This window comes from Paramacrobiotus metropolitanus, unplaced genomic scaffold (assembly GCF_019649055.1).
Source record: "Paramacrobiotus metropolitanus isolate TYO unplaced genomic scaffold, Prichtersi_v1.0 Parri_scaffold0000007, whole genome shotgun sequence".
Taxonomy (NCBI): Eukaryota; Metazoa; Tardigrada; class Eutardigrada; order Parachela; family Macrobiotidae; genus Paramacrobiotus; species Paramacrobiotus metropolitanus.
The window spans coordinates 1269798-1294870 of NW_026570227.1; the positions used below are offsets into that span (position 1 = coordinate 1269798).

At 40.8% G+C, this 25073-nt stretch overlaps 4 protein-coding genes across 5 annotated transcripts; all 4 read left to right on the forward strand.

Moving 5' to 3' along the window:
* Positions 1–262: 262 nt before the first annotated feature.
* LOC129582165 (exportin-6-like) lies at positions 263–12142 on the forward strand. Its single transcript, XM_055473599.1, has 9 exons — positions 263–724; positions 1456–1851; positions 2516–2765; positions 3996–4361; positions 4864–5025; positions 6125–6852; positions 7322–7580; positions 8898–9278; positions 11358–12142. The coding sequence occupies exons 1-9, from the start codon at positions 434–436 to the stop codon at positions 11765–11767; spliced, it is 3243 nt and encodes a 1080-aa protein (XP_055329574.1). The 5' UTR covers positions 263–433; the 3' UTR covers positions 11768–12142.
* A 618-nt stretch (positions 12143–12760) lies between these two features.
* Positions 12761–15118, forward strand: LOC129582267 (uncharacterized). The gene is made up of 2 exons (XM_055473757.1): positions 12761–13045; positions 14066–15118. Exons 1-2 carry the CDS (start codon positions 13010–13012, stop codon positions 14843–14845), a joined length of 816 nt encoding a protein of 271 aa, XP_055329732.1. The 5' UTR covers positions 12761–13009; the 3' UTR covers positions 14846–15118.
* A 2310-nt stretch (positions 15119–17428) lies between these two features.
* LOC129582311 (uncharacterized) lies at positions 17429–19722 on the forward strand. 2 transcript variants are annotated; one of them, XM_055473814.1, is made up of 5 exons: positions 17429–17880; positions 17950–18096; positions 18311–18563; positions 18909–19341; positions 19498–19722. In XM_055473814.1, exons 1-4 carry the CDS (start codon positions 17666–17668, stop codon positions 19338–19340), a joined length of 1047 nt encoding a protein of 348 aa, XP_055329789.1. In that variant the 5' UTR covers positions 17429–17665; the 3' UTR covers position 19341; positions 19498–19722. The 2 variants fall into 2 exon arrangements, with proteins under 2 accessions (XP_055329789.1, XP_055329787.1); XM_055473812.1 differs by having other exon boundaries at positions 19501–19722.
* A 397-nt stretch (positions 19723–20119) lies between these two features.
* Positions 20120–24106, forward strand: LOC129582425 (mucin-2-like). Its single transcript, XM_055473938.1, has 2 exons — positions 20120–20251; positions 23399–24106. The coding sequence occupies exons 1-2, from the start codon at positions 20198–20200 to the stop codon at positions 24104–24106; spliced, it is 762 nt and encodes a 253-aa protein (XP_055329913.1). The 5' UTR covers positions 20120–20197.
* Positions 24107–25073: the final 967 nt, after the last annotated feature.

Consider the following 25073-nt stretch of genomic DNA (forward strand, 5'->3'; position numbering starts at 1 on the left):
GCCAACGACTTTGTCACCAATTCCATTTCTGTGACGTCTGTGGCTCTGTGCTCAGACCTGCGAATAGTGGTAATGCAATTCCAAAATCCAAAAAACCAAAATAATCTGCCAATTCCAACCTCATGCCAATTCCATTCCGCCCCCATGCTAACAGATGGAAATCCCAGTGGATCGGAAGATAGTTTCCATTTCTGGTGGGCCATTTCTTGTTGGAATTTGCCGTTGCTCGTCAAAAAGCACAACATTAGAAAACTCACGCAAACCAGATGTACTATTTGTAATTACAGTAATTTGTTAATTTTCTAGCTTCCACTGTTTTCTTCTCGTTTCTCCTGATGGTTTCCACGTTAAAAATTTAAAGAGGCGTAGTTTAAAGTCTAGACGATGCTTGATTGTCGGTTGGCTGTCTGTTTAATTTCCCGTTGACGTGAAAATGACGTCCCCCGCTCCGACAGCGGACGAAGCGACCCTGCAGCTGCTGCACAGCGCGGAATCCCTCTTCGCCGAGTACCACCAACCGGCCACCAGTAACCCCCGCAAAGCGGCCATCGAGATCCAGTTGAAGCAGTCCTTATCCGATCCCCGCCACTGGAAATTGTGGATTGATTCGCTGTGCCTGAGCAGCAGTCCGTATTTGCTGCTGCACTGCCTCAATCTCCTCAACGACCTCATCACGCATTTCTGGTCCACTTGGACCACCCCCGACCAGAAGCAGTACATCAAGGTACCCTTAGAATCAATCCCAACTTTGAAAATTTCACCTAATTTTCTATCTTCTAATTAAAGTCATTTTAATATCAAGCCGGGCCTTCGCGTGCTGGACGTGATTTAACATGGAAAAAATTCGAATTTTATTTTTTTATTTTAAATTAAATCGTGATTAAAACCGGAGAAAATCGTGGAAATAAATTATAATTTAAAAAAATATGTAGATAAAATTATATTCGATCTTCGAGATTTCTTTCCCTTGCACTGGTGTTTTATTTTCCTAATTTTTGTATTTTGATGTCTTATTTCTGGTATTGTGTTTTTATTTTCCTTTTTTTTATTTTTCGTTGGTAATTTATTCTCCAGTTTTTAACTGACGATTTTATTTGCCTAATTCTTTTCCAGTTGTAGTGGAGGATGTTTTACTTATTCGTTCTCGGATTAAAACGCACTATTTTTACGAAAGGCAGCTGCCGAAATCCTTTTAAAACATATTACGAAAAAAATAACTATAAAGAAATAATTAAAATTTAAAAAAATAAAATAATATGGGTGGAAATGAAAGTTTTCTGAAATAATCTCGTATTAGTTGATTGAATACGAGTATTGAACATCATAATAAATTTTCAGCCGCACAAGCTTCGTTGCTTGACGAATTAATTTCAGATTATTTTATCGAATTAATTCCGGTTATTTTTAAAACAACTGAAAGTGTTCGAATTTCATTTTAAATTTTATTTATTTTAGGACCGTCTCCTGCACTATTTAACCGACCCCACGGCGCCGGCCCTGCCCGCCTTCCTGCACACCAAACTGCTAAAACTCCTGGTGGACGTGGGACGCAATGACTGGCCGCACTTCTACCCGGCCTTCTTCCAGCACGTGCAGATGATGGTGGGGGAGGCGCGGCTGCGACTGGTGGGGCTGAAGATGCTGCGGCTGGTGTGCGAGGAGTTTGTGGCGCCGCGGGAGGACGTGCGGGCCGAGCGGAAGGAAGAGCTGCACAAGCTGTTGCTGGGCAAGGTGCCGGCGGTGTGGGGCATGCTGGAGAAGGTGTTGGTCCCGGTGGCGGAGGGGTTGAGTCGCGGGGAGAAGGCGGCGGCGGGGAAGGAGGAGGTGCGCTGCGCCAGTGAGGCGCTGCAGGTAAATAACCGGCGTTTGTCTGTTTAATTTAATTCTGTCTATTTTTTTCGCTTTTTTTGTTTAGCTGTCTGCTTTCCCGTGTTCTCCAATTTTTTTCATTTTTTATTTCTGGTTATTTCACTTCGTGACTGGTGATCCTGATGATGTACTTTTTTTTCAAAGTTTACTGGTTTTTTTATTTTCCTAGTTTTTTTTATTTATAAAAATGTTTTTGTTGTACAACTTGCGCGGATTTTTTCTTAGTGTCTTTATGTTCTGTTTCGAGTTTTTACTGGCCGCATTTTTACTGCTTTTGTGATTTTCTTTGCTTTTTTTGCTGGCGTGTTGGTTTTTTATTCTTAATAATTTTTTACTGGAATTTTTATTCTTTAAATTCTTACTGGTATTTTTTTATTTGTATTTGTTTTGGTTTTACGGGTATTTTTATTTTCGTATTTTTTGGGTTTTTGCTAGTACTTTTATCCTTCCTCTATTAAATCCATTTCAATATTTACTGATAATTTTATTTTGTGTTCCCTTTTTTATGTTATTTGCTTCTTAAATGTTCCTGGTATTTGTTCCGAAATACCTTTAGGAATCCAGTATTTTTCAGGTAGCAGTAAAGCTTATTATTTTGAATAAATCGTCCGTAAACAAGGTCGAACTGGTATGGGTTGATTTGCAGATTCTGAACCAACTGATAACGTGGATCCCCGCGGGAACGGCGGTCCCGGCGGCGCTGATGCAGGTGCTGTTCTTCCTGGCCAACTGTGATCTGCAGACGGGGCAGCTGTTCGAGCTGGGCGCCGGCGGCATGGCCTGCCTGGTGGAGATGGCTGGGCGCGTCTGCGCCTCGCCGGACGTGGAGAAGAATCTCTGGACCATCTACGAGTTCGCCTACGTCCGTCTGGAGGCCGTCAATCAGCAGCTGGAAGGTCGGTACTCCCGTTAATCCGCATTAATCATTTATCTACACGTTTTGTTTGTCGGAAACATGTTTAATATCAGAATTATTTATAGACTGCATTTCCTAGTTTTTCCAGTCATTTTGTTCTTGCGATCATAGGACATTTTTCGTTTCATACAATAAATGGATAAATGCTTGAATAATTAAAATAGAAAAATTACAAAGAATGAACACTAAAAGATTATAAATATTTTTTTTTTATTTCACAATATGTACAAGGCGAGCTTCGCTCAACAAATATGATCAGATGAAGAATTTGTCCCAATAACATGGGAAGGGACAGTGCACAATACACTCATAGCATTACCACGCATAATCTCCAAACTTGAACGTCGAAACAAAAAACAAGTAGAGCGACTCTCGCCCGTTCTTAAAAACAACTTCTTACCGATCTCCTTTAAAGTAACAATGCCGGTCTCACACCAAGTGCCAAAAGTCTCGCATGCAAAGGGAACAAAATTACAGCGATCAGTGAGCGACTTGTATTTTCCAATCTTCTCACGGCAAGCCAGTTCGGCGGCGGCGCCAGCTCACTTTGAGGTCGCGTCGATGTAAATATTCATTACTAGAAGTAAAGAATAAAAGGCAAGATGAAAAATGCTGCAGATTTCTAAAACGATGAATAAATAAAAAAAATAGTTATTTAAACAATAACAAATTCACTGTAAATAAACAAAACTGAAATATACTGACTTCCCGTTTTTTATGAAAAATTCTCGTTCCAGTTTGTAAAGCGTAAAGAGAAGCTGGTAAGCGTAAAGAGCGTTGTTGATTTTTATTTTTATAGCGTAGGTATGAACCCCTTGCACTTGCGCCACTCTACTACAATATCCTCGCACTATAACGTAAAATAAGAAAATACTTTATGTAAATTAAAAATTTAGCTTTCTGGATTTTCGATTAGGTAAAGTTTTTTAAAATTGTTCCTTATTTCGCACTTATTCATTTTACTTGTCTTTTTAAATCGCTCTTATTTCTCAAATTGTGTCGAGTTGACATTTTCTCATGTTTTTAATTCAGTTTTTTTTTTAAAAATTTATCCAAATATATTTTCCACATTTTTCCTTCGGAATGTAGATTTTGCAAATCTGCTTGGATTTTTCTTACTGAATTTTTCAATTTAAAATTTGAATGAATATTTTTCCTGATGTCGGATGTGGAAACTGCGCCTTTTCGAAGCTGTCCGTCTGTTGTGTAGGCCTGACGGAATTATCCGACACGGCCAGCGAGTATCTCCAGCAGTTCATCGAATTACTACGCCCCTTATTAACCAGCCATCTGCAGCGCTTCGAAGCCCACGCCCACTTCCCCACACTGAACCTCCTGTCGCGCTTCTTCCAGTTCACCTTCCACCTGCCGGCCGCCGACCTCTTCCTGCTGTGCACCGACATCTGGAACGACTTCCTCGACCGCATCCTGGCCGTTTCCTCCGCCCGCGCCTCCAGCAGCCGCGCCGCTATACTACAATCGTACGCCGCGCCTATTTTGGCGCTGGTGGAGTGTTTATTCAAGAAAGTGCAGCTGCAGTATAACCAGGAGTTCCTGGAGAGTATGCAGGAAGACGGTGAGGAATTTGGATGATTTTTCCATTTATTTTGTGCTGGATTTGTCGTAGTAGTAATTTTTATCGGTTTCCTATTGATTTCTCCCTTTTTTTAAATTTTTCTATAAAATTTTTTATAAATTAAATTGAAGTTGATTTAAGTTTCCCTTTTTTTAAATATGTTTAAATATTTTCCACCGTAATTTTTGCTCTGTTTTGCGCTTATATGCAATTAATACGAGTATATATGGTTCCTGAATTGTCCATTATTTCGCGCGGCTTCGGATGGTTTTTTATTACCGTTTGTATTATTTTTTAAAGCTGTTTTTATCGTATTATTTTATTTCCAGTCTCATTTTCTCATTCATACTTTAAAAATATTTTTCCATTAATGGGTTGTCTGTTGTTTTTTTTTTGGTTGAACTACTGTAAATGTTTTCGTATAATCTGCCATTTATTTTCTCCCGTAATTGTCCCATCTGCCATGGTAGTATTTGTTTAATTTTTTTAACATTTTAATTAGGTGAGGGAGAAGGCCGGGAGCAGGAGGAGTATTTCGGACGGTGTATCGGGGTGATGATTAAGGCCGGGGAGATCGCGCCGCGGGAAGTGCTGGAGCGGCTGGTCGGGCGGTTTCGTGAGCTGAACGGGATGTTGGCCGGCGTGAAGAATCTCATTCGCACAGGTACACTCAACGCTACATCTATCAACGCTTGCCAGCAGACTATTTTTCATGCAATCCGCTCTTTCCATGCTTTTCCATTCTCGCTCCTGTGTTTTTGTATATTTTTTTTTATCTAATTTCTGATATTTTTTCCCTGATAATTTTATTTTTCGATTTTCTTAGGTTTTTTTTCTTGGTTTCTTAGGTTTCTATCTTTTACTTGCCTATATTTTTTTCACTTGTTGATCTAAGTTTTAAGCAGATTATGACCATGAAAACCGTTTAAGAAACCGGATAATTTTATCGTTCAAGTTTCTGTAATTATTTTTGCTCCGTTGTTCGGTTTGTTCATTGTTCAACGAGATGGGGCGAAGATAGTGTAGAAGAGTGGCGCAGTGAAATGAGATTAGCACCAGCGCTACAAATCAATAACGGTGTGTTACCCTTTCAAGTAAACGCAGGATTGATAATTTTTTTTTAATACTTTTTGTAATAATTTGCGGCAAATTGTTTATTTAAAATTTAGTGTTGTTTTATTTTGTTCATTTGTATTTTTGTTATTTATTTATAAATTGCTTATTTGTAAGTTATATAAATTGTTTATTTATAATTCTGTTTCAGTTTGGTTTAGACCAAAAAACTCATCCTTTACGTTTAGCTTTTTCCGTAGTTTTTAATCTTGCTTTTTACTGTGTACTTCTAATATTGAACAATTCATAATTTTTGATGTGGATTCTTTTTAATATTTCTGTTTTAATTGTGTTTGTGTAATAAATGTGTGTTATTTGCGTAGTTTCCTAATCATCAGCGGTAGCATTGCATACTTTTGTTATTTTCTTTTTTTGATATTTATTTTTTGTAATTCTTTTATCCCTATTCCCTAAAATATTTGTCTAGACGTGAACGGCAGCGTTACCTTTTTGGAGTACTGTTAAAATTGCTCTTTTAAAATGTTTATTTTTTTGAAAATGTTTTTCTAGACGTGGGGTATACTTTTTTATTATTATTCATTTTTTGAGGAAAAATGTTTCGCGTTTGCTTAATATTTTCCAGACATGTGCTCGGCATGAGCCGTAACTTTTGGGACTTTTTTTTTATATTTTTTAAAAAATGGTTTTAGAAGCGAACGGCAGCGACACGGTGGTAACCTTGGCCATTAGCCAGGACACCGACATCCAGAACCTGCACGTCCTCCTGCGCGACCTCAGCGTCGTGTCGCAGGCCGCCGCCTCCCACTGCGGCCTCCTGACCGGCGACCTCTTCCCGCCGTACGCCGCCACGGTCCTGGCGACCCTCCAGTCCCTCCTGGACAGTCTCCAGCTCCTCAACCACGACCTGCACGCCCTCTACCACCTCCGGGCCCCCGCGCCCCTCCCCGCCGACCTCCTGCACCTCCACCGCGCCCTCTACAGCGCCCTGGAGGCCGGCGTCCCCTGGATCGCGCAGTTCAGCACCGCCGCCCCGGATCTGGGGGGTCTCCTGAAGACGATGCTGGAGACGACGCTGGAGCCGGTGTTCCGGAGGGCGGATCCGCGGAGCGCCGCCGCGGGGGCGCAGATGGCACGGGCGCTGGTCAAGGCCATCCGGACGATGAATATGGTGGGTTTGGAGCCGGTGGAGCGGTTGTACGGGGTGGTGGTGGGCGGGGCGATCTGGGAGATGGAAGCGGAGGTGCGGGTCAACGTCCTGTGTGTGCTGCACAGCGTGTATACCCTTCCGGTGGTGGGCGTGGCCGAGGAGGGGCAGGGGTGGGAGGAGCGGGTGGAGAAGCACCGGAGGGTCGTCCAGGCGGTCACGGAACGGTTCTGCCGGGTCCAGCAGGCGGGCAACGCCCCGCCCACTCCGCAGGTACATTTCCGGCACAGAAAAAGGATTACATAATGGTTACACATTGAAATAATAATTATTAACAATTATTGTCAATTAATAACTCTTAAAAAAGGTTAATGGATAAATTACAATTTAGATATTAATTATTAGCAATTATTGTTTATTAATAATTTAGCAGAAAAATTTATTAATAATTTAGCAATCGCTAAATAATCAAATTAAAAATTAACTGAAATTTTTCGAATTTTATTAAATATTTTATTCTAAAAGCCATTTAAACTGATATTGAGGTCACACTACTGCGAAATGATATTTTTGCAAACTAATTTTCTTAGGTTATAAATCAATAATTTTTGAAGCTGTTTCTTGTTTTGAAGAAGTTGTTCTAAAGTAAAATGTGTGCAAATATAACACAGCTAAGAAGAAGGAAAAAAGCGCAAAATTTGTCCGGAAAATAAATACGATGGTGAATTGACCTAACGGACAGGTGATCGCCGTGGTGCGGGAGACGTTGGGCACGTTGAACGCGATTTTGTTGTACTGCGTGGACGAGCCGAAGAAGTCCAAGCAGATCCTGCTGCAGAACATCACCCCGGTGCTGCACGCCACCGCCGCCATGCTGCCGAGCATCTCCGGCGTCCCGGAGCAGCGCTCCGCCGTCCTCCGCTTCGTCCTCAACGTCTTCACCGCCCTCAAGTCCGCCTTCCCCGCCGACCTCACTCCGCCCTTGAGTGACCTCTTCGAAGGTACGCTGAAGCGCTTCAGAACGTTGCCGGTTGTTTTTTCTAATCATTTCCAGCATATTTCATTGGAAATAATTACTCAAATTTGCAATTTTTAAAACAGTGCGATTGTAAAATTTATTTTTCAGAAATTTTCACGGTCATAAATTTTAAAAAAATACGGTTGATTACTCGCATCACATACTTATATGTCGTTATTTTCAACATTTATTCCATTGTAATATGTTATTGATCAAATTGGCGTTTGGTATTATGACTATTATTCACAAGTATAATTTTCTAAAATTGTTTTTCTAAAAACTTTTGGTGACCACTCCGTACACATCCTTTCACACCCTTTCACTCCGTACACAACCTTTTGCACTCCCTTTCATTCCGTGCACAACCTTTTTGCGCACTACCATTCACTCGGTGCACTACCAAACTCTTATATATATCATACTTAAATACTTGTAATCTATATTACTACAGAAAAGCAAAACTACAAATATTGGCAAGCGAAGATTGAAATATACAAGTGTTACGGAGCAGATCTTGCGGAGATTAAGGGGAAAACGTTGCTGTTCAAAATCAGAAAAACTGTCGAGATTACGCGTTTTGCGCGTTGGCGTTCGCGGCAGAGATTGCCCTATATGGAAAAGACCCCGCGGCAACTTCTTACACAGGGAGGGACCTTCGAAACTGTGTCAAAACTCCTTCAAAAGCGGCGCTGTCCAAACCCTGCGAAGAAAAACCGGCACAAGGGCGCGTAGAATTATTCTCTCACGGGAATTCGATTTTGTTACTGCCTGTGATGCTTTGAAGTATGCAACAATAACTGCTGTTTACGAAAAAACGGCAGTTCCAGAAATAACTCTGCTGTGAAAAAATTAACAAAATGTAAAAGGTTGTGTACGGAACGAAAGGTAGCGCAAAAAGGTTGTGTACGGAGTGAAAGGGTGTGAAAGGGTGTGTACGGAGTGGTCACCAAAACTTTTTCTAATTTCTCTAAAATTCCTTAAGTAAAATTCGCAGCCTAATTTGTCTAAAATTCTTTAACGAATAGACAAAAAATTCAACTTCTGATTTTTAAACCGCTGCAAATTTTAAAATGAAATTAATTGAAAAGAATTTTTTTAGAAAATCATAATTTTTAAAATAAACTTCCCTGGATAGTTTTCTCTTACAAATAAAGAAATTAAATAGTGTATACAATATTTAAATATTAAAATAAACGAAATACAATATTCATTCGGCGTTTAATCTGATCAGTTTCTCCCGTTAAAATTATTTCAAAAATATTTTTAAAAATCCGTTTTTAATTTGCAACGCTTTTTGCAGGTCTGTTCGAGCAGTTTCTGGATCCGGAGGAGCTGCTGCGCACTTTATGCACCGCCGACCCCCTCCAAGCCGAAGCGCTGAGCACCTGCTTCGATTTACTGAAGCTGGTGGTGGCCGATCCGGCCTACAAGGCCTACCTGCCCTTCGTCATCGGGTTATGCCACATCGTGTGTCCGGCGCTGGAGCGGACGCCGGAAATCCGCATTGAGTTCCGGCAGGCGTCGTATGAATTATTGTTGAGCGTGCTCAGCCAGCACTGGAGCTATTTCTTCCGCAGTGCGCGCTTGGTGGAGGCCGGCAACGGCGAGGGCCTGGAGGTGGCCGTTATGCGCGAGGAGAAGGTGCAGACCAAGGATTTTCTTCTCATTATGCACTGCCTCGGTGAGTTCGCTGCCAGAGTTAAATCCAGCAATTTTTTTCAGTTTTTTTAGATTTTTTTTAGAATTTGTTATACTTTTTTCAGCATTTTTTTAGAATTTTTTAAAAAGGTTTTTAATTGTTTTCTAAATTCTTATTTAAATTCTTTCTTGTTCTTCGTTCTTTCTTAAATTCTTATTTAAATTCTTATTTAAATTCTTATTCAAATTCTTATTCAAATTCTTATTCTTATTTCTTTTTCAAATTCTTTTTAAATTTATTATGTATTAATTTATGGATTTTCTCCTCATGCTACACTTTTTTATTAATTAAGTTTGCTGAGATTTGCTGAAGACGTTCGGCCTTTTTATTTTCTTTTAAATTCGTTTTTTTAAAACCTTATTTAAAATTATGCTTGCATTTCATTTGTATTGATTTTTTATGGATTTTTCTCATCAGTATGCACTGCCTCGGTGAGTTCGCTGTCTGGTTTTAAAGCTTGCAATATTTTTTATTATTCTACAGTCTGTGTGCAATTTTTGTAGAATTGTCTCAGAATTTTTAGAAATGTTTTAGAATTATTGTACAGTTTTTTTATTGTTTTCCAAAATCGTGTTTGAATTCCTTGTCGTATTTATTTCTTTTTTAAATTCTTTTTGAATTTCTTTTATATTAATTTATGGATTTTCTCCTTATTCTGCACTGTTTTTTTTTTAGTTTGCTGAGATTTCTTTAAAATGTTCGGCCGTTTTATTGTCTTTTTTTACATTTTTTTTAAACGTAAAAAAAGTTTAAATTTTTTTTAAACGTTAAAACATTTTTTTACAGTTTTTTTTTAATTCCCTTGTAATTTTTTATGGGTTTGCTCATCAATCTGAATTTTTCTAAGCTTTTTCCACTTTTTGTAGTTTTTTAAATTCGTTCTTTTGTTCCTTTTCTTCTTTGTTAATTCTTTTTGAATTTTTCGAAAATGTTCGGCCTTTTTCTTGTCTTTTAATTTTATCGTCGTGCAGACTCGTGCTAATTCGAAGGAAGAACGTAGAAAAGTGGCCGGAACATGCACCTTTCTACGTTCGACCTAGAACTTTTAGGCTTAAAAAAAGCCATTTTTCTATCAAAATTTAGCACAATGTAGATTTTTGTCGTCTTTCAATATGCCCGCATTAATTTCGTTCGTTTAGAATTTGTTTTTGTTTTAAAAACTGTCCGGCTGCAAGTGTACAATTCAAAAAATAGTTTTTAAAAAATTCAAAATCTGGCAATAAAAAATTTCAGAAATCAGATTTCAAAAACCGTATTTCAAAAATCGTATTTCAAAAATTTGGTATTTGAATTAATGGAAACTGAAACCTGAAAGTAAAGCAATACAGAGTAATTCACCAAACAGAGTATGTAAATAATGGTCTGCAGTCGGCAAGTAAAATTTCGTAGAGTAATGGCCGATTTCATTATCACCACATCATGAGTATCGTGCTAAAAATGAACTGGTTATTGCACGATGAATTTTGTTGATTTGGTAAATTTTTTCGACAAATTTTTACAAATTTATCGCTGTTAATTAAAATAGTCAGTGGTGTTTAATTTGAGATAAATTCAAGGAAGTCGGCATCAGCTAAATTCGGTACGAATAGCATTAGACTACAAAATAAAACAGCAAACAAATTAAAACAATAAAATAAAAATATTGAAATCACATTAACTCTTCCGCAGCGTAACAGCAAGAACAAATTAGTAAATAATAATAATTACAGGAATTTTTCTAATGTAAAAAAAAATAAGAAAACAGATAAAATAGTGATCAGAGTGTAAAATCACAAAAAAATAAACTATAAAATACCTAAATTCTTCGGATGGAATTGATAAGAAAAAGCTGATAAAATAATAAAATAGCATAAATCCTTCCGGTGTCAAAGATAAAATTATAAATAAATTAAAATAAAAGCAATAAATCTGCGTAAAGTTTTCTGGTGTTGTGGAACAAAAAGCAGTTAAAATAAAAATAAAATTATGTAAATTCTTCCGCTGTAAAATGGCAAAAATTTACTAAATTAATAATATAAAATTAGTAGAAAAATCCGATAAAATAAATTCTTGCCGGTGTAGGCGCAGCGCTGCTGCAACCGGAGATCTCCCTGACCGCGACGGTCCTGCGCGGTTTAAACCAGCTGCACACCGCCCGGCAGGTGTACGATAAAAGCGCCTTCCGGGAATTATTGCGCAATGATTATTTGACGGCATTACTGCGGATGTTGGTGCAACGGGAGAAGAGCTTGTTGGCGGAGGATATGGCGGCCGCGGTGTGGGGCATGACGCACGACAGCGCCGCCTGGTGGGCGGACGTCTTCCTGCCGGCCTTCCTCGGGCAGTGGGCGGGGCTGGATGAACGCCAGCGGGAAGTGTTACACGGCCAGTGGCGCCGCGTGGAGGAGCAGGTCGGGTTCACGCAGCAGCTGATGGCCTTCGCCATGGAGATGCGCTGCTTCCTCACCTACAATTCCATGACGGCGCAGTAATCGCGGGATTTTTTCCGGAATTTTTCGGGATTATTTTCCGGATTTTTGGGAATATTATCCTGGATTTGGGGATTTTTTGCTGAATTTTCGGGAGGTTTTTGGATTTCTGGGAAATTTTTTCCCAAATTGTTCGGAATTTTTCCTGAATTGCTGGGAATTTTTCCTGAATTGTTGGGAATTTTTTCCTGAAGTGTGGGAAATTTTTTTCCTGAATTTTCGGGAATTTTTGTAGATTAGATTGTTTTGTGTCTGTTTTTTTATAATGGTGAATTTTTCTGTATGTTTTTGAATTCTTGTATGCATTCTTGGCGTGTACATTGTTGCAGATAGATTTTGTTTTTTTAGGAAATTACGAAATAAATCTGTACCATATTCGGTTAGTGTGATAATATCATTAATGATGGGTAATAATATAATTTAAAAATCATATGGGCTATTTAATAAAAATATACACGATGTTATATTGCTTCAAGTAATTCATTCGAGTTTTATTGTTTTCACGAACTATTTAATATGTAAAATTACCAAAGCATTTTTTTAAACGTATAATCCTGGATTTTGTTGACTAAAAATTACGAAGGCGTATAATAAATATTGAAAAACTGCCGGCAGATGAAAACACAAACTGCAGTAAGCTGGAATTTTTCCCGCATGGTACAGGGTGATTATGCCGTCATTATGTAAGAGAGAGACATTTTTGGCTGCTGCCCTGGTGTTTCCCTGTATTAATCACCTATCTAGCATCTCCTCATTTTTTTCCCATCAAGTTCAACGGTAGCGTTTGTTCGGTTAACGCCGGATAAGCTGGCATGCGTTATGTAAAAAGCCTCCACTAAAAGCCGGCATTTGCATACATATATTCCATGCTGACCATGTCGTGCCGTCGTTTTTTGCCGCGCTTTATCGCCCATCGGTTCATTAAGCGATGCAGCGCGTGATTACGCAAGCACCATATATTGTACCGGTGTTTTTGGCGGGCAGCGTAATTTATCAGCAATCGGGTGGGATTTTTTTCCTGCCCTTTCCACGCGGTGCGGGGCAACGCGCGGCGTATTTACTGACGGGAACGAGAACGATTACCGGCGGCATTTATCGTTTCCGAATCAGAATTTGACCAGTTATCGTTCTCATTTGCTTAATTACACTGCACGCGGCCGGATAAAGATTTTGTTATAATATTTTTTGGATTGAGCGGCCGCTGTGAAGCGTTGTTGCTGCTTATATATTGGATATCCTGTAAATATGTCCGCATTATCCGCACTATTCCTCATAACCCTGGTGAGTGCGCTAAAAATCATTATCTTAATTATTTGAAATGATTATTTGAAATACTTATAATTATTAATTATAAGCGCTCATCCATATCCATGGCCAATAAATATTTTTAATTAATTTTATTTCCAGCGTTTAAACACAACTAATCGTGCCTTGATTTTGTTAAAACGCAGTTATTAAAGAATAGAAATTTTTGTGCAGATCTGCTTGAAAAATAAAAGGTCAGCGGCAGTCACAGTGCTTAACATTTTTTTTTACCTGAATTTTTTACCTGAATCTTTTGCTTATGAAAACGTAGCCGGTAACAAATATATAAATAATCAATAAATTGTTAGCGAATAAATCGTTATGTTATAACTATGATACAAAGCTATAACAATGGTACAAATAAATAATTAATAAATTGTTAGAGAATAAATCATTCTATTATAATGATACAGAAAGCTGTCAGTAGTGAAAAGATGCTGTATATTTTAGAAAGAAAACTGAAAAAATAATCATCCGCAAAAGAACACATGATCATGAAGACGAAATAATGTACGATCGAAAAAGTGGAAGCTGGGCAGTCGGTTGGTGGTTTCGAAAACTGAATAATAAAATCAACAAACAGTGTGCAACAGGCCACTTTTAATGCAGATATAAATAAATACAGTATGCAAATATCATATATGTAATTGTATGAACGTATTGTCATATACGCGCATTTATCATAAGCCATATATGTAGTGATACATGTATTATGTCATATCATATAAACTAATAATTATGGATGTAATATTATAATAATAATTTTGTAAATTTATTTCATGTTATATACGTAGTAATGTATGTCATATCATATATGTACATATATACTGTATGTACTATCACATATTATGTAAATTTTCTTGTATGGGAAGACTTCTTTGTATTCGGTATGCGCAGCATAAATGCTTTAAACGAAGCACATGTATTTTTACCCGTACAGTGTAATCGTTCAATCAGTGTGATAAATATGCCGACTGTACATATGCACATCTACAGGGCCTGACGGCGAGGTCATGCGTGGGTCAGTTGAACTACGGCTACAACGCCCAGTACAACGACGACAGCTACCTGCAGCCGAGTATGCGCTACGGCGCCTACAACGCCAACTACAAGCAGCCTAACTACCGCGCCGCCAACGACTACACCCTGGACAGCTACAACCGCGGCCGCTCCGGCGCCGGCTCCTACGCCAACGACCGCTACAACGCGCCGCGCTACGGCTACGACCGCGACAGCAACTACAACTACCGCGACCGCTACGACGACTACAGCGACCGCTACAGCTCGCGCTACAAGAACCGCAACCGCTACGACTACGATTACACGATCAAGCCCACCACCTGCAGCGCCACCACCGTCACCGCCTCGCCCTCCTGCGTGACCTCCTCGACGAAGGTCACCGTGTCGTACGTGGGCGCCGTGTGCTTCCAGACGACGACGACCACCAGCAGCGGCAACACCCAGGCGTCGACCGTCTCCAGTATCGCCGGCACCCGGGGCAGCTGCAGCCCGGTGGAGTACCTGCCCTACACGTCCAAACAGTCCTCCGACACGCCCGGCACCGTGCCCTGCTACACCACCACCCTGGCCAGTACCATCTACAAAAAGGTCACCTGCACCTTCAGCGTCCAGATGACGTCCTTCTCCAATGTGGACACCGCCGGCGCCATCGCCACCGACAAGACCCGCGATCCCGTCTTCGCCACCGACAGCACCTGCTACTACAAGGGCGAGCGGCTGCGGACGCTCGGCACCGGCACCGGCGACGACGACTGAGACCGCCGAATGTGACCGTGCCGTGCATTACGGTTCTCCTTTGTATCTATGTACTGGTTTTAGACGATCTGCTGTATTATGTGAATGTGACGACTGTTGTATTGACTGCCTGAAATCGGCCTGTAATGAGGTGACGTAATTGTGTATACTGCGACCGGAAGACTCGATGAAATCCTTATGTCGTTACCACAATATATTATTATTATTATTATTATTATTATTATTATTATATGTTTGGACATGTACATAATACGGTACCTGTAGCTCCTCTTATCCAGCGACCAGTGCGCATCGTTCGTTAGACTGCTTGTTGTGCTCGCCACTGAATAGTACCGCCCAACTATTGTAGCCGGAAGGATCACAACTTGGCATACAGTGATACAGATACTACAGGTACAAGCCCGTCCGGAGTTAGAGCGCGATAGAGAACAGCGAACAATGTAAATTCATGGGTTACGCCAAACAACATACTACGCCACGACACGCCACACTCTTTAAACACGTAACATGCTTTTGGCTGGCTGGTGGCTTGGTGCACGCCATATATTTTAATGAGTATATTCGTAATTTCCTGGCGGAGAAAACAGTCGGTGCAGTAAGGGACAATCTAACTGCGGAGCGCACTTACGCATTGTGGTAGACGTAGTGTAGTGGCCAGCGTGCTAAGCGCTAACATCGCGCTTATTTGGCGTTAGCTGTTCTCTATCGTGCTCTAACTCCGGACGGGCTTGAACATACTGGTGTACACGCAGTTGTGATACACGGCGGTAGTATCGCCTAGCGGATCAAAGCTGCATCGGGTACCGGTTTGTATTTCGGTGTATTTTCGGTTACACTCAGCCCTCTGTTGCTGACGAGCATAGAATCTTTCAATGTAACACCTGGAATGAATAACGCATTTCCTATGAAATCTATATGCCGGTTATTGATGTACAAGTACCTACGAAAGGTCATACGCCCACAATACTTTAACAAATTTCTGTGTATGCCGGTCATGACTGATCCATCCGAGCAGGATACATGAGCAACTATAGTAGTAAGGAACGTTAGTTTGCGTGTTTCTTTCCTTATTTTGCCCCCAAGTATGATTTGACCAATAAAAATCATAAAAGGAACGTTTAAGGGGACCCCTAGCCGCAGTTGGGTGGGTTTGGGAGTAGTGGCTCTGCTATAATTACGATAGGTTATGTGGGAAAAAAACTGATGAGCACTTAATACGTAAATGTAATAATTTATCTTTAATTCAAATAAATAAAGCTTTATTTGAGTGAAGAAAAAGTGACTTTCTTGTTTTATTCAGGCAATGGCCGAACAAGATAACGAAAAGCCTGCGCTTGCAGACACTAACGAAAAAACAAGATTCAAATTTACACGTCAAAACAGCAACGATACCAGCTTTTTTCTAAATTTCAAGTACACTGTGCAGGCCTAAAGTCAAAGGGTATATCCATATCTTGCTTAAGGGAAATGGCCCGGTACAATGGTGTCAATAATGGGATACACACACTAAACTTCCGCTTTCGCGCACTCCGAATCACCTTTTTGTAATACTTTATGTCATTCTAAAGCTAAAGGATTTGTATACTGTACATTGTCCTGAAAGCCGTTTGCACGCGCCACATGGCGAACTAAAATGTGCGAATTAAAAGTTCAAATGCATTGCTGTGTACCAAAGGTCTGGATATTACCTGATCGTCTTAAAACTGAGATAAAAGTTCATAGCCTAAGAATCGCACGCAGGAATGCTTTGTTTTAATCAGACAGTCGAATCAGTGCTTATACGTCTATGTATTATCGAACCTAATTATATTAATGTGCATTGATCCATAAATCTTGGAATCAGGAATTTGGATAAGCAAAAGCGTGTCTGGGAGTACGCGAAAGCGAAAGTTTTCGTGCATGTACACGAATTTGGAAACATCCGGGTCACACGCCATACATGTTTAAATTATGACTTTCCAAAGGTCACCGCTATACACGCGCTAGACGTTACACAACACGACGCCAAATTCGGCCAAAATGTTGACCATTCCCATTACTCCCGCCATACTGCGATATACTGTACCTGTATATGCGCTTGTAATCCAAACGATTTGTTTGCACTGTGCATCCTTTCTGTAACAGCACTTGAATAATGTGCATGAAATGCACAAAATTTCTTTAAACCCTTGATGCTCAAAATTGTATGCCAAGCAAGTACTGTACTGCATGCCAAGCAAATACTATACAACAAATTTGTGGTAAAATTGCGCGAAGGTCTTCAGCAGCGAAATTGCTGTGCGGCACTCCGTACTGGTCGGTGTTAAGCACGTGTACACGCTTAAAAATAATATTATGACAAAATGCCGGCAATACGGCCACATTCGTACATAAACGCTACTGTACAGCTGCACCGGAAATAGAAGGCACTCTTCTCCTGCGTAGTCGCGTAATTCTTCAATTCGGCGAAGGTGTAAAGTCATCACAAGCGCTAACAATGCGCCGATCGGTTGACTCAATGGGAAGCGATTCGCTGACGTATGCAGAACGAAGCTGGATCCTGTAAAGAAATAATGGACAACCGCCATACATGCTGAAGCCAAACGCCGGCATTCCAGTCGCTCGACTGCCGGAAACACATGTAGTGTAACGTGTTGGCTACACATGATCATAATTCGTAGCGCCTTCAGCTACATAAATTATTCGGCTGCCGCTTGCTGGCAGAAAATATGGGAATTATTAATTAATTTTCGGCTGATTTTTTTTAATAAATATAATATCATTCTTCCTAAACTTTTAATCTACCGCTGGCAAATTTCCTGGGAATAAAAATTGTAAAAAATGGAGAATAATACCGACGACGTGACGTGTGCGACAAATTCGTATACAGACCTCCCGGCCGCGTGGCAGTTATTAGAAAAGGTCACGTATCCGCTGTTGCTGGCCATCTGCACGGTGGGCAACGTGCTGGTGCTGTTCATCTGGGGCCGGCAGTTCCGGCAGTGCTCCACCAATGTCTATCTCGTCTCCATGGCCGCGATCTGCTTAATCTATATGTACGCGCAAAAGGTCACCGATTTTATTTAATATTATTATTTATATTATTATGAAATTATTCGGCACAGGTGGCTTGAGTTGCCGGTGAAGTTGCTGGCGTATTATCCGGCGTCCGACTGGATGACAAACAGTCCCAACGGTTTACAGACGTTCATTTTGTGCAGCGACGGGGCCCGGTTGTGGGCGTCCTACACGGCATACAACAGCATCGACTGGTTGGTATAATCGAATTTTATAATGCCGGAAAATTGACTGTGACCACAATAATTTTTTTAAAAAAAAGACTCGCAACAAATTGTACAATTTAATAATATTATTTTTTTGACAAATACTTTTATAAATATTAGTTCTCATTCTGTAACAAAAAAATATTTTATTGGATAAATCATGTGTTGAGTTATTTTTAATAATTATGGTTTATTGATGCAGGATATTAACTCTGTATTCGTTGGAGCGTCTAGCCGCCGTGACGCGTCCGTTATGGATCTATAAATGGATGAAGCCGGATTACGCTGTCGTCGCCGTCGGCGTTACCCTTCTCCTGGCCGCCATTCAAAACCTGGAAATCGCCGTAGCGTATTATTACTGGTTGCCCAGCGCTTTCGCCGACACGGACACGCCCTTCAGTGAAACGCGACCGGAATGGCTGACCACGTGGGATAACGTCACCAGTGAAGCGCAGGTACAAATAAAAAAATAAAAACTGTATGTTTATTTAAAAATATATAAAAATTCCAAAAATTAATTAAAACAGTAGTAAGAAAAACTATTGATTTTTAAAAGTAATTATCTCATCAACGATAGAGGGAGTTAATAAATATTAAAATTGGTAATAATCATTGGATTATCGAAATATTATCTTTATAACACTTTCACGAATTTATTATACTATTTGTTTCATTTATTATCCGTCAGTTATTTTGTTATATGTAATTCTTATTTGTAAAATTAATAATTTAATTGCTGTTACTGTGTTGACGAATTTTATTTAATCGATTACGTCAATTGCGTGGGCGTGTGTGGACAGTTGGCCTTATCGTTCGGCATTTACGCCGGTTTAACGATCATCAACGCCATCCTGCTGATGCAGCTGTACCGGCAGCGTGACGCCGCCCACCTCCTGCGGGACGACAGTTCCGGCTGCTTGTCCCCGGACAAAGCCGGCAGCTGGGGCGGGCGCACCTCCACGCGGGTGCTGATCGCCTGCTCCGCGCTGTACTTATTCTGCCATCTGCCGATTATTATCCAAACCATCCTGGAGACGCTAGCGCTACCGCCTTACTGTCGGCACATCTTCACCGGCGACAGCCGCGTCATCTGGTTTTCCGTGGCCAACCAGCTGAGCTACTGCGACTATACCTTCAAGTTTATGGTGTACTGCGCCTTTTCCCAACGGTTCCGCAAGGCGATGACGGTCTGGCGCGGAAAACTAAGCACTCGGTTAATGGGAAAGAAATAAGGTACGAGTACAAGCGCATAAGAAGTAACCTAAAAAACATTTTCTAACGTTAATGCATTTATTATACTAATCAGTATCGTTTTTCAACTGATTCCGGTACTGGATGTATAGATTTGTTTTTTTTTTATAATTCTTATTTGGTTGATCTGCGTCTCAGCAGGGCGCCATCCGAGGGAAACCGAGAAACGGCCGAAAAATGGACCGATGGGGGAATCGAAGCCCGGCTACGTCGTAAGATCCGCGTAGGCAGTACCACTGCACCACGGCCCAATACGTTGAAATTCTTTGAAAGATTTTGTCGCTGTACATGAGCCGCTTCTCTCCTCACATACGCATTTAAATTTGTTTGTGTACGACGATTTGTTGTGTTCATGTTTATTGCAATTAAAATTATTCGTTTATTTATTTATATTTATAATAAATTATAATTTTATTTATAATAAAACATCTACAAACATAATAAAGAAGACACGTGGACGTTAAAATGTTATTAACCGACAATGGCCTCGAAGCTGCGGAGAGCGGAACGTGCGATGTAGACTGCGATTATCGAGTACTACACAATTGCATGGCACTCGTACACCCTATATGTGTATTCATTCGGTCATGGTTCAACACAGAAAAAAATAAACTAGATTAATATTGCCGCGGTTGTTGTGGACAGTACTAACGTAGTTCAGGAAATTACAGATAACGGTGTGTGGCTATTGACTAGCTACGACTAATTCTTCTCGGCGTTGGAACTTGTCAAACAGATCGATTCAGCGCGCCTACCAATTCCGTATGACGCGCAACATTCATGTATTTAATTATTTATTTATCTGTTCATCTATTACGTAATTTATTCTACAAGTACAATGACAACGGGTGGAGTTTTCTGGCTGCTGTTGGCCGCAGCGTGGATGACGACGGTAAGGTTTTCCCATGCGTAGTGTTATAATACCTGGGAAATTCTGCATTATGGTAGGCTAGTGCACATTCTGGGCGATCTCAGCGGTTCACCATGTTGTGGCTGTCTGTTCTGACCAGCTGACCATGAGCGCAATATATCGGAAGCTGCGCCATCAGTTTCTTAACCTGATTTTAGTTTGTCCTTCGTCTTTCGCTCGTACGCGGACGTTCTAATTAAATTTCATGGGCCGTAAAATTGGAGACTTAACTGGAGACGCGCATTCTGCTGCTTTCCTTAAGCAGCGTTTCCGTCTGGCCGTTGTTAAAGGAAATGCCACGGCTGTTTTGAGCACGTTACCTTCCCTCGTCAGAAATATCATATAGTTTAATGATTACTTTTGAATTAGCCTTAGATATTACAGATTACCTCCTTTTTTATATAAAACTTACCAATATGAAACATTTAGATATGGATATCAGATACCATTTTGTATTTATTTTGGCATATACGACATAACAAGTTTTGCATAAAAAGACCAGCATCCGAGACATACTTTCTCGAAAACACCAACATAATTAGAAAAAAATCGGATTGGATAATGCAAAAAAGGCATAAACGGAGAACTAAAAAGCGTGCTAGAAATTACAAAAGAGCCAGCATGGATAGCATTAGCTATTACTAGTTGCACAACAAGTTAATTATCGCCACAATTAACGATGGCAAGCACAATCACGGATGTTGACATCCACGCACTTCCCATTCGATTGGCGTCTAGCCAAGGACCTGCATCAGGAGAGCAGTACTTCATCTGTCCTGCAGAATAATTTAATTCTAAACCATCAGCGTGGTCAAACTGCAATATGATATTTCTAGTTGCACAATAACTGCATTCAATTTTCCGTGAAAGCAGATTTCAGATACGATTAATCGCTATAAAATAATGCTACGTGTTAGGACTTTCAATACATCAGCAACAAAATTGTTGTGCATGTTGACATGCAGTTCTCAAACAAGGAATCTTAACTTAAAATTAGTGTTTTTGGTACCAAAGAATTTGGCTAATAAAATAAAGCGAATGTAAAATCGTCATTTTGACACAAAATCCTGTATCGCCTTTACGCGTTCAACTGCAATGGTCAGTAGAGTCTGAGGAGACTCAGGACAGTGCAAGAACATCACTTTAAATTCATTATTTAATGCTTTTTTAAGTTTAGTACGAGCAGAGAGCAAGCATTTTCGGTAGCGCGTTCGAATAGTTAAGACTCTTTAAACACTGTGCGTCAATTGTGCGACAGCATAGTTTACTTAACAGCCAACCGTGGACTGGTTCCTATCTAATTGCACCTCACCGTCAACCCTGGGTGGGTGCCATGATTGACAGTGGCCAAGTCAAACGCGGATTGCCAGCCTTCCGCGGTTGACTGTTAAGCCACATTTGCAGCTACCGAGTGTTCAAAGTGTATTGACTATTCGAACGCGCTACCAAAGATGCTTGTTCCCTCCTCGTATTTGAGAAGAGAGTCAGGAAAAATGCCAACAAGACATGGCGAAAACAAATTCATGGACAAAATATACTCATTTATGCAACGCCAATTACGCAATGACTGCCACTGCTGAGAAATCTGCATGTCGACATGCAAATAAGCGATAAATAACAATTAAAGCAACAGAAATTTCAATACGTTGAACCTGTCACTGCTGAACTTCAAAAAACCTAAACAAATTGTTTAGTTAGAAATCTTTATCTGTTCGTTCCTTATGTCTGAGATAACAATAAGAACTAAGATTCTCCATGAAGCGAAATTCCTTTTATCGTCTTATGACTGAAAACAGTGTCTCATAACGCACTTCGATTACCTTTCGCCTTACTGCATGTCTTCAGGCACATTTGTCCAGCTAATTAGTGCTACCTAAGGATCTGCAAATAAAAACGCACACAGTAAAAACGCACACTGCAAATTGCCACGTGCTGTTTTTATGATGTTAAAACAGGAAACTTCGTTCAGCTCTTACCGTAGAACTTGTTTAAAATTGCTGTGGGTCCTCGCTCCATTGCAGACTGGGTTGGAGGTCGAACTTTCTTCCAGAATCATGCCGTGCATGACAGTTCCACGCATAGATATCAACACTAGCAGTGTTTGTATTAATGTTTTAAAACGAAATCTGGCTGTCGACAGCCACCGAACTAAACAACGTCAAAGATCCAAACAAAATTACAAGAAATCATATTGAAAACACAGTTATAAAACAGTCGAGAAGCTTCGTTAACGAAACTGGCTGGCATAATCAAATTGGGCACAACGGCGCTGAACGTGAACTGGTGGTGAACAATGAACCTGCCCCACAGCCAATCATGAGCAGCATAAGAGGAGCTTTCAGTGACCATAGTCTGCAGCCATAGTACTGAAGCAACCACGCGTGCAGTTTTACACTTTCACGCGATGTCATTATAGCTTTGCCTCCAAATAGTCTGTTTTGCGCGCCGTTTGTTTTGAGAAATCTGTTTTGTTTTTCGTTTTTCGTTTTTGAAAAAAATTCATGTCAGTCGACCGATCCTTTTGTTCTTGCATAGAAATTGTGATTTTGATAACAGATTACATAACAAGGTTTCGTAGAAGAACTTCAATGCTCTAACTATAACGGCGACACAGATTTGAAAAGCTTTTGAGGTTTAAAAAGGCGATAAATGTCGGTCGGCCGACAAAAATTAAATGCAATTAAATAAATCAAAAAATGCCGCCCATCGTGCATGTGAAGATACCGATATTCGCCAGCGCTGATCGACGCGGATACGAGTTTCAAATAAATTTTGTAACTTCGATACGTTTTCAGATACCTAGATATAAATCACTACATAAGATCTGCTGCCAAAATCATGCCGTCGGCACATTTTATGATAAACGGTTTAACATTTGAGGTATGTTGATACAGTTTATAACAAACTTTTTGACGAGGGCTTTCAACCCGAGAGAAGACTTCGGTTGGTTTTTTTCAAGGTTTAAATTTTAACGTTCTGGTAGTGTTCCGGCGCTCGCAATCATTGTTATCTTGGCGGCTATTGCCCATTAAAGGTCCATCAGGTTTCGTCACTACGGCCGGCATTGCATAATCAAGAATTGAAGAAAAACAACCAAAATCAATAATAACTAATAAAATATCGATTTAGGTTAAGGTATTTGGCCAGCGTTATGACGAATATTACGTGCAACCCGGCAAGTACCTCCCTCCATACGCCGCATACAACGACCGGCCTCCACCGCCCCGAACTCCCTATAAGGTGCCCCAATACGATCCGGACACGCCCAGTTACGAGGACAGCCCGGCGGCCGACTACGGACCGAACTACTGGAGAGGTCAGCATATTCGGCCGACGCCCACCGCCAACACCTGCCCTGCCACCACGCCCCCGCCCTGCAGCACCCTCCTGACCACGGTGACCGGGACGGTGGTCGGAGCGTTATGCGCGCAGACCACCATCACCCTGTACGCCGGCGGCACCGTGGACTCGCCGGGACGACGTCGCCGCTCCAACGCCGAAACGGTAACCGTAACGCGTCAGGTAACTGTAACGGTAACCGCGCAGGCAACATCGGAGGTCGTCGTCAGCACCACCGTGTACACCGACCGCACGACGATCCCTTGCACGGCGGTGGAGATCCGCCTGCCGACCACGGACGCGACGTCGCCGACCGTTGTACCGTGCTGTCCGTTGACGTTGTCGGAGACCAAGACCAGGACGTGCACCCTCAATGTGCAGGTGACCTCGTACCGCGATGTGGAGAACCGCGGCGGGACCCTGTACTCGGCGCTGGGCCAGTCCTATCCTCCGGTCACCGTGTCGTCCCGCTGCACGGTCCGTAATTGGCAAGGATAACATCTAAGAAACCTAAGAAAGACCGATGGTAATAAGTAATTCAGCTATGATAACGTGTGACCCTTGTGGAGATGCGTATTATACACGACTTGATAACACACGGTACCATGACAAGCAGTGTGCCTTTTCCATGTTAAATGTTGACTATTAGTTTATGTACACTCTCTCGCATTTTATGTTACTTTGAGGATTATCGCCTACTTAAAAACACTGTACTTTTTAACTTGATGCTGTACTTACTAACCTGCCTTTCTTTCATTTGATTTTGTTGATAGTATTTTTGTGACGCAGTGTGCGCAGGCTAATTAAAGTATTAAGTTATTTATTTGACTAGTTTAACTGATTTTTTCGTGCATTGTTTTTCCTCCGTAATAAATACTGCAATTATGCTATTTTTTGACTTTATTAACAATTTATATAGGTGGCGTATAATGGATAGCGTCAGAAGAATCCAAAACTGAATAAATATTTACCCAACGCACGTATGTAATAACGATTCTGATTTTTTTTATTTTTAATCATTTTTTTTACTTGTAAATAGTATTGCGTATGTGCTCAAACGTTTCAGAGCACAAAGTGACTAATCGCGAATCGAAGCACAAAAAAAGGCAAAACGCGTATTTATTACCATCCTCTCGGAAGTTTGACTTCCTGACGCAGTGTCACTGAAGACATATCTTTTTATCAGAAATGTAACTCTGAAATGGCTGATGTGTTGCTGACGGTGAGGACATAGTTTTCCCGAAACAAAACAACGGTTTACTACTGTATTTAACCGGTAGCGGCTTCTTTCCATAACAAGCTGCTCGACCATCACAAGATTTAGTCACCACACATCCACGACACAAGCAAAACAGCTAACGACAGCTCAAAAATCTGCCAGCTCCTCATACAGATAGTCTAACGAAGCTTTCCTTACAATGTTAGAAGCACCATTTGGATCGGCAAAGGCAGCATTTCTGGCTGA

Excerpts from the sequence above, each read along its gene's own strand:
- LOC129582425 (XM_055473938.1), top strand. The coding sequence starts at position 20,198 with ATGACAACGGGTGGAGTTTTCTGGCTGCTGTTGGCCGCAGCGTGGATG. Across the intron at positions 20,252-23,398 it reads CCGCAGCGTGGATGACGACG|GTTAAGGTATTTGGCCAGCG; the intron begins GTAAGGTTTTCC and ends ATATCGATTTAG.
- LOC129582165 (XM_055473599.1), top strand. The coding sequence starts at position 434 with ATGACGTCCCCCGCTCCGACAGCGGACGAAGCGACCCTGCAGCTGCTG. Across the intron at positions 2,766-3,995 it reads CGTCAATCAGCAGCTGGAAG|GCCTGACGGAATTATCCGAC; the intron begins GTCGGTACTCCC and ends TCTGTTGTGTAG. Across the intron at positions 4,362-4,863 it reads GGAGAGTATGCAGGAAGACG|GTGAGGGAGAAGGCCGGGAG; the intron begins GTGAGGAATTTG and ends CATTTTAATTAG.
- LOC129582311 (XM_055473814.1), top strand. The coding sequence starts at position 17,666 with ATGGAGAATAATACCGACGACGTGACGTGTGCGACAAATTCGTATACA. Across the intron at positions 17,881-17,949 it reads GCGATCTGCTTAATCTATAT|GTGGCTTGAGTTGCCGGTGA; the intron begins GTACGCGCAAAA and ends TATTCGGCACAG. Across the intron at positions 18,097-18,310 it reads GCATACAACAGCATCGACTG|GATATTAACTCTGTATTCGT; the intron begins GTTGGTATAATC and ends TTATTGATGCAG.
- LOC129582267 (XM_055473757.1), top strand. The coding sequence starts at position 13,010 with ATGTCCGCATTATCCGCACTATTCCTCATAACCCTG. Across the intron at positions 13,046-14,065 it reads CACTATTCCTCATAACCCTG|GGCCTGACGGCGAGGTCATG; the intron begins GTGAGTGCGCTA and ends GCACATCTACAG.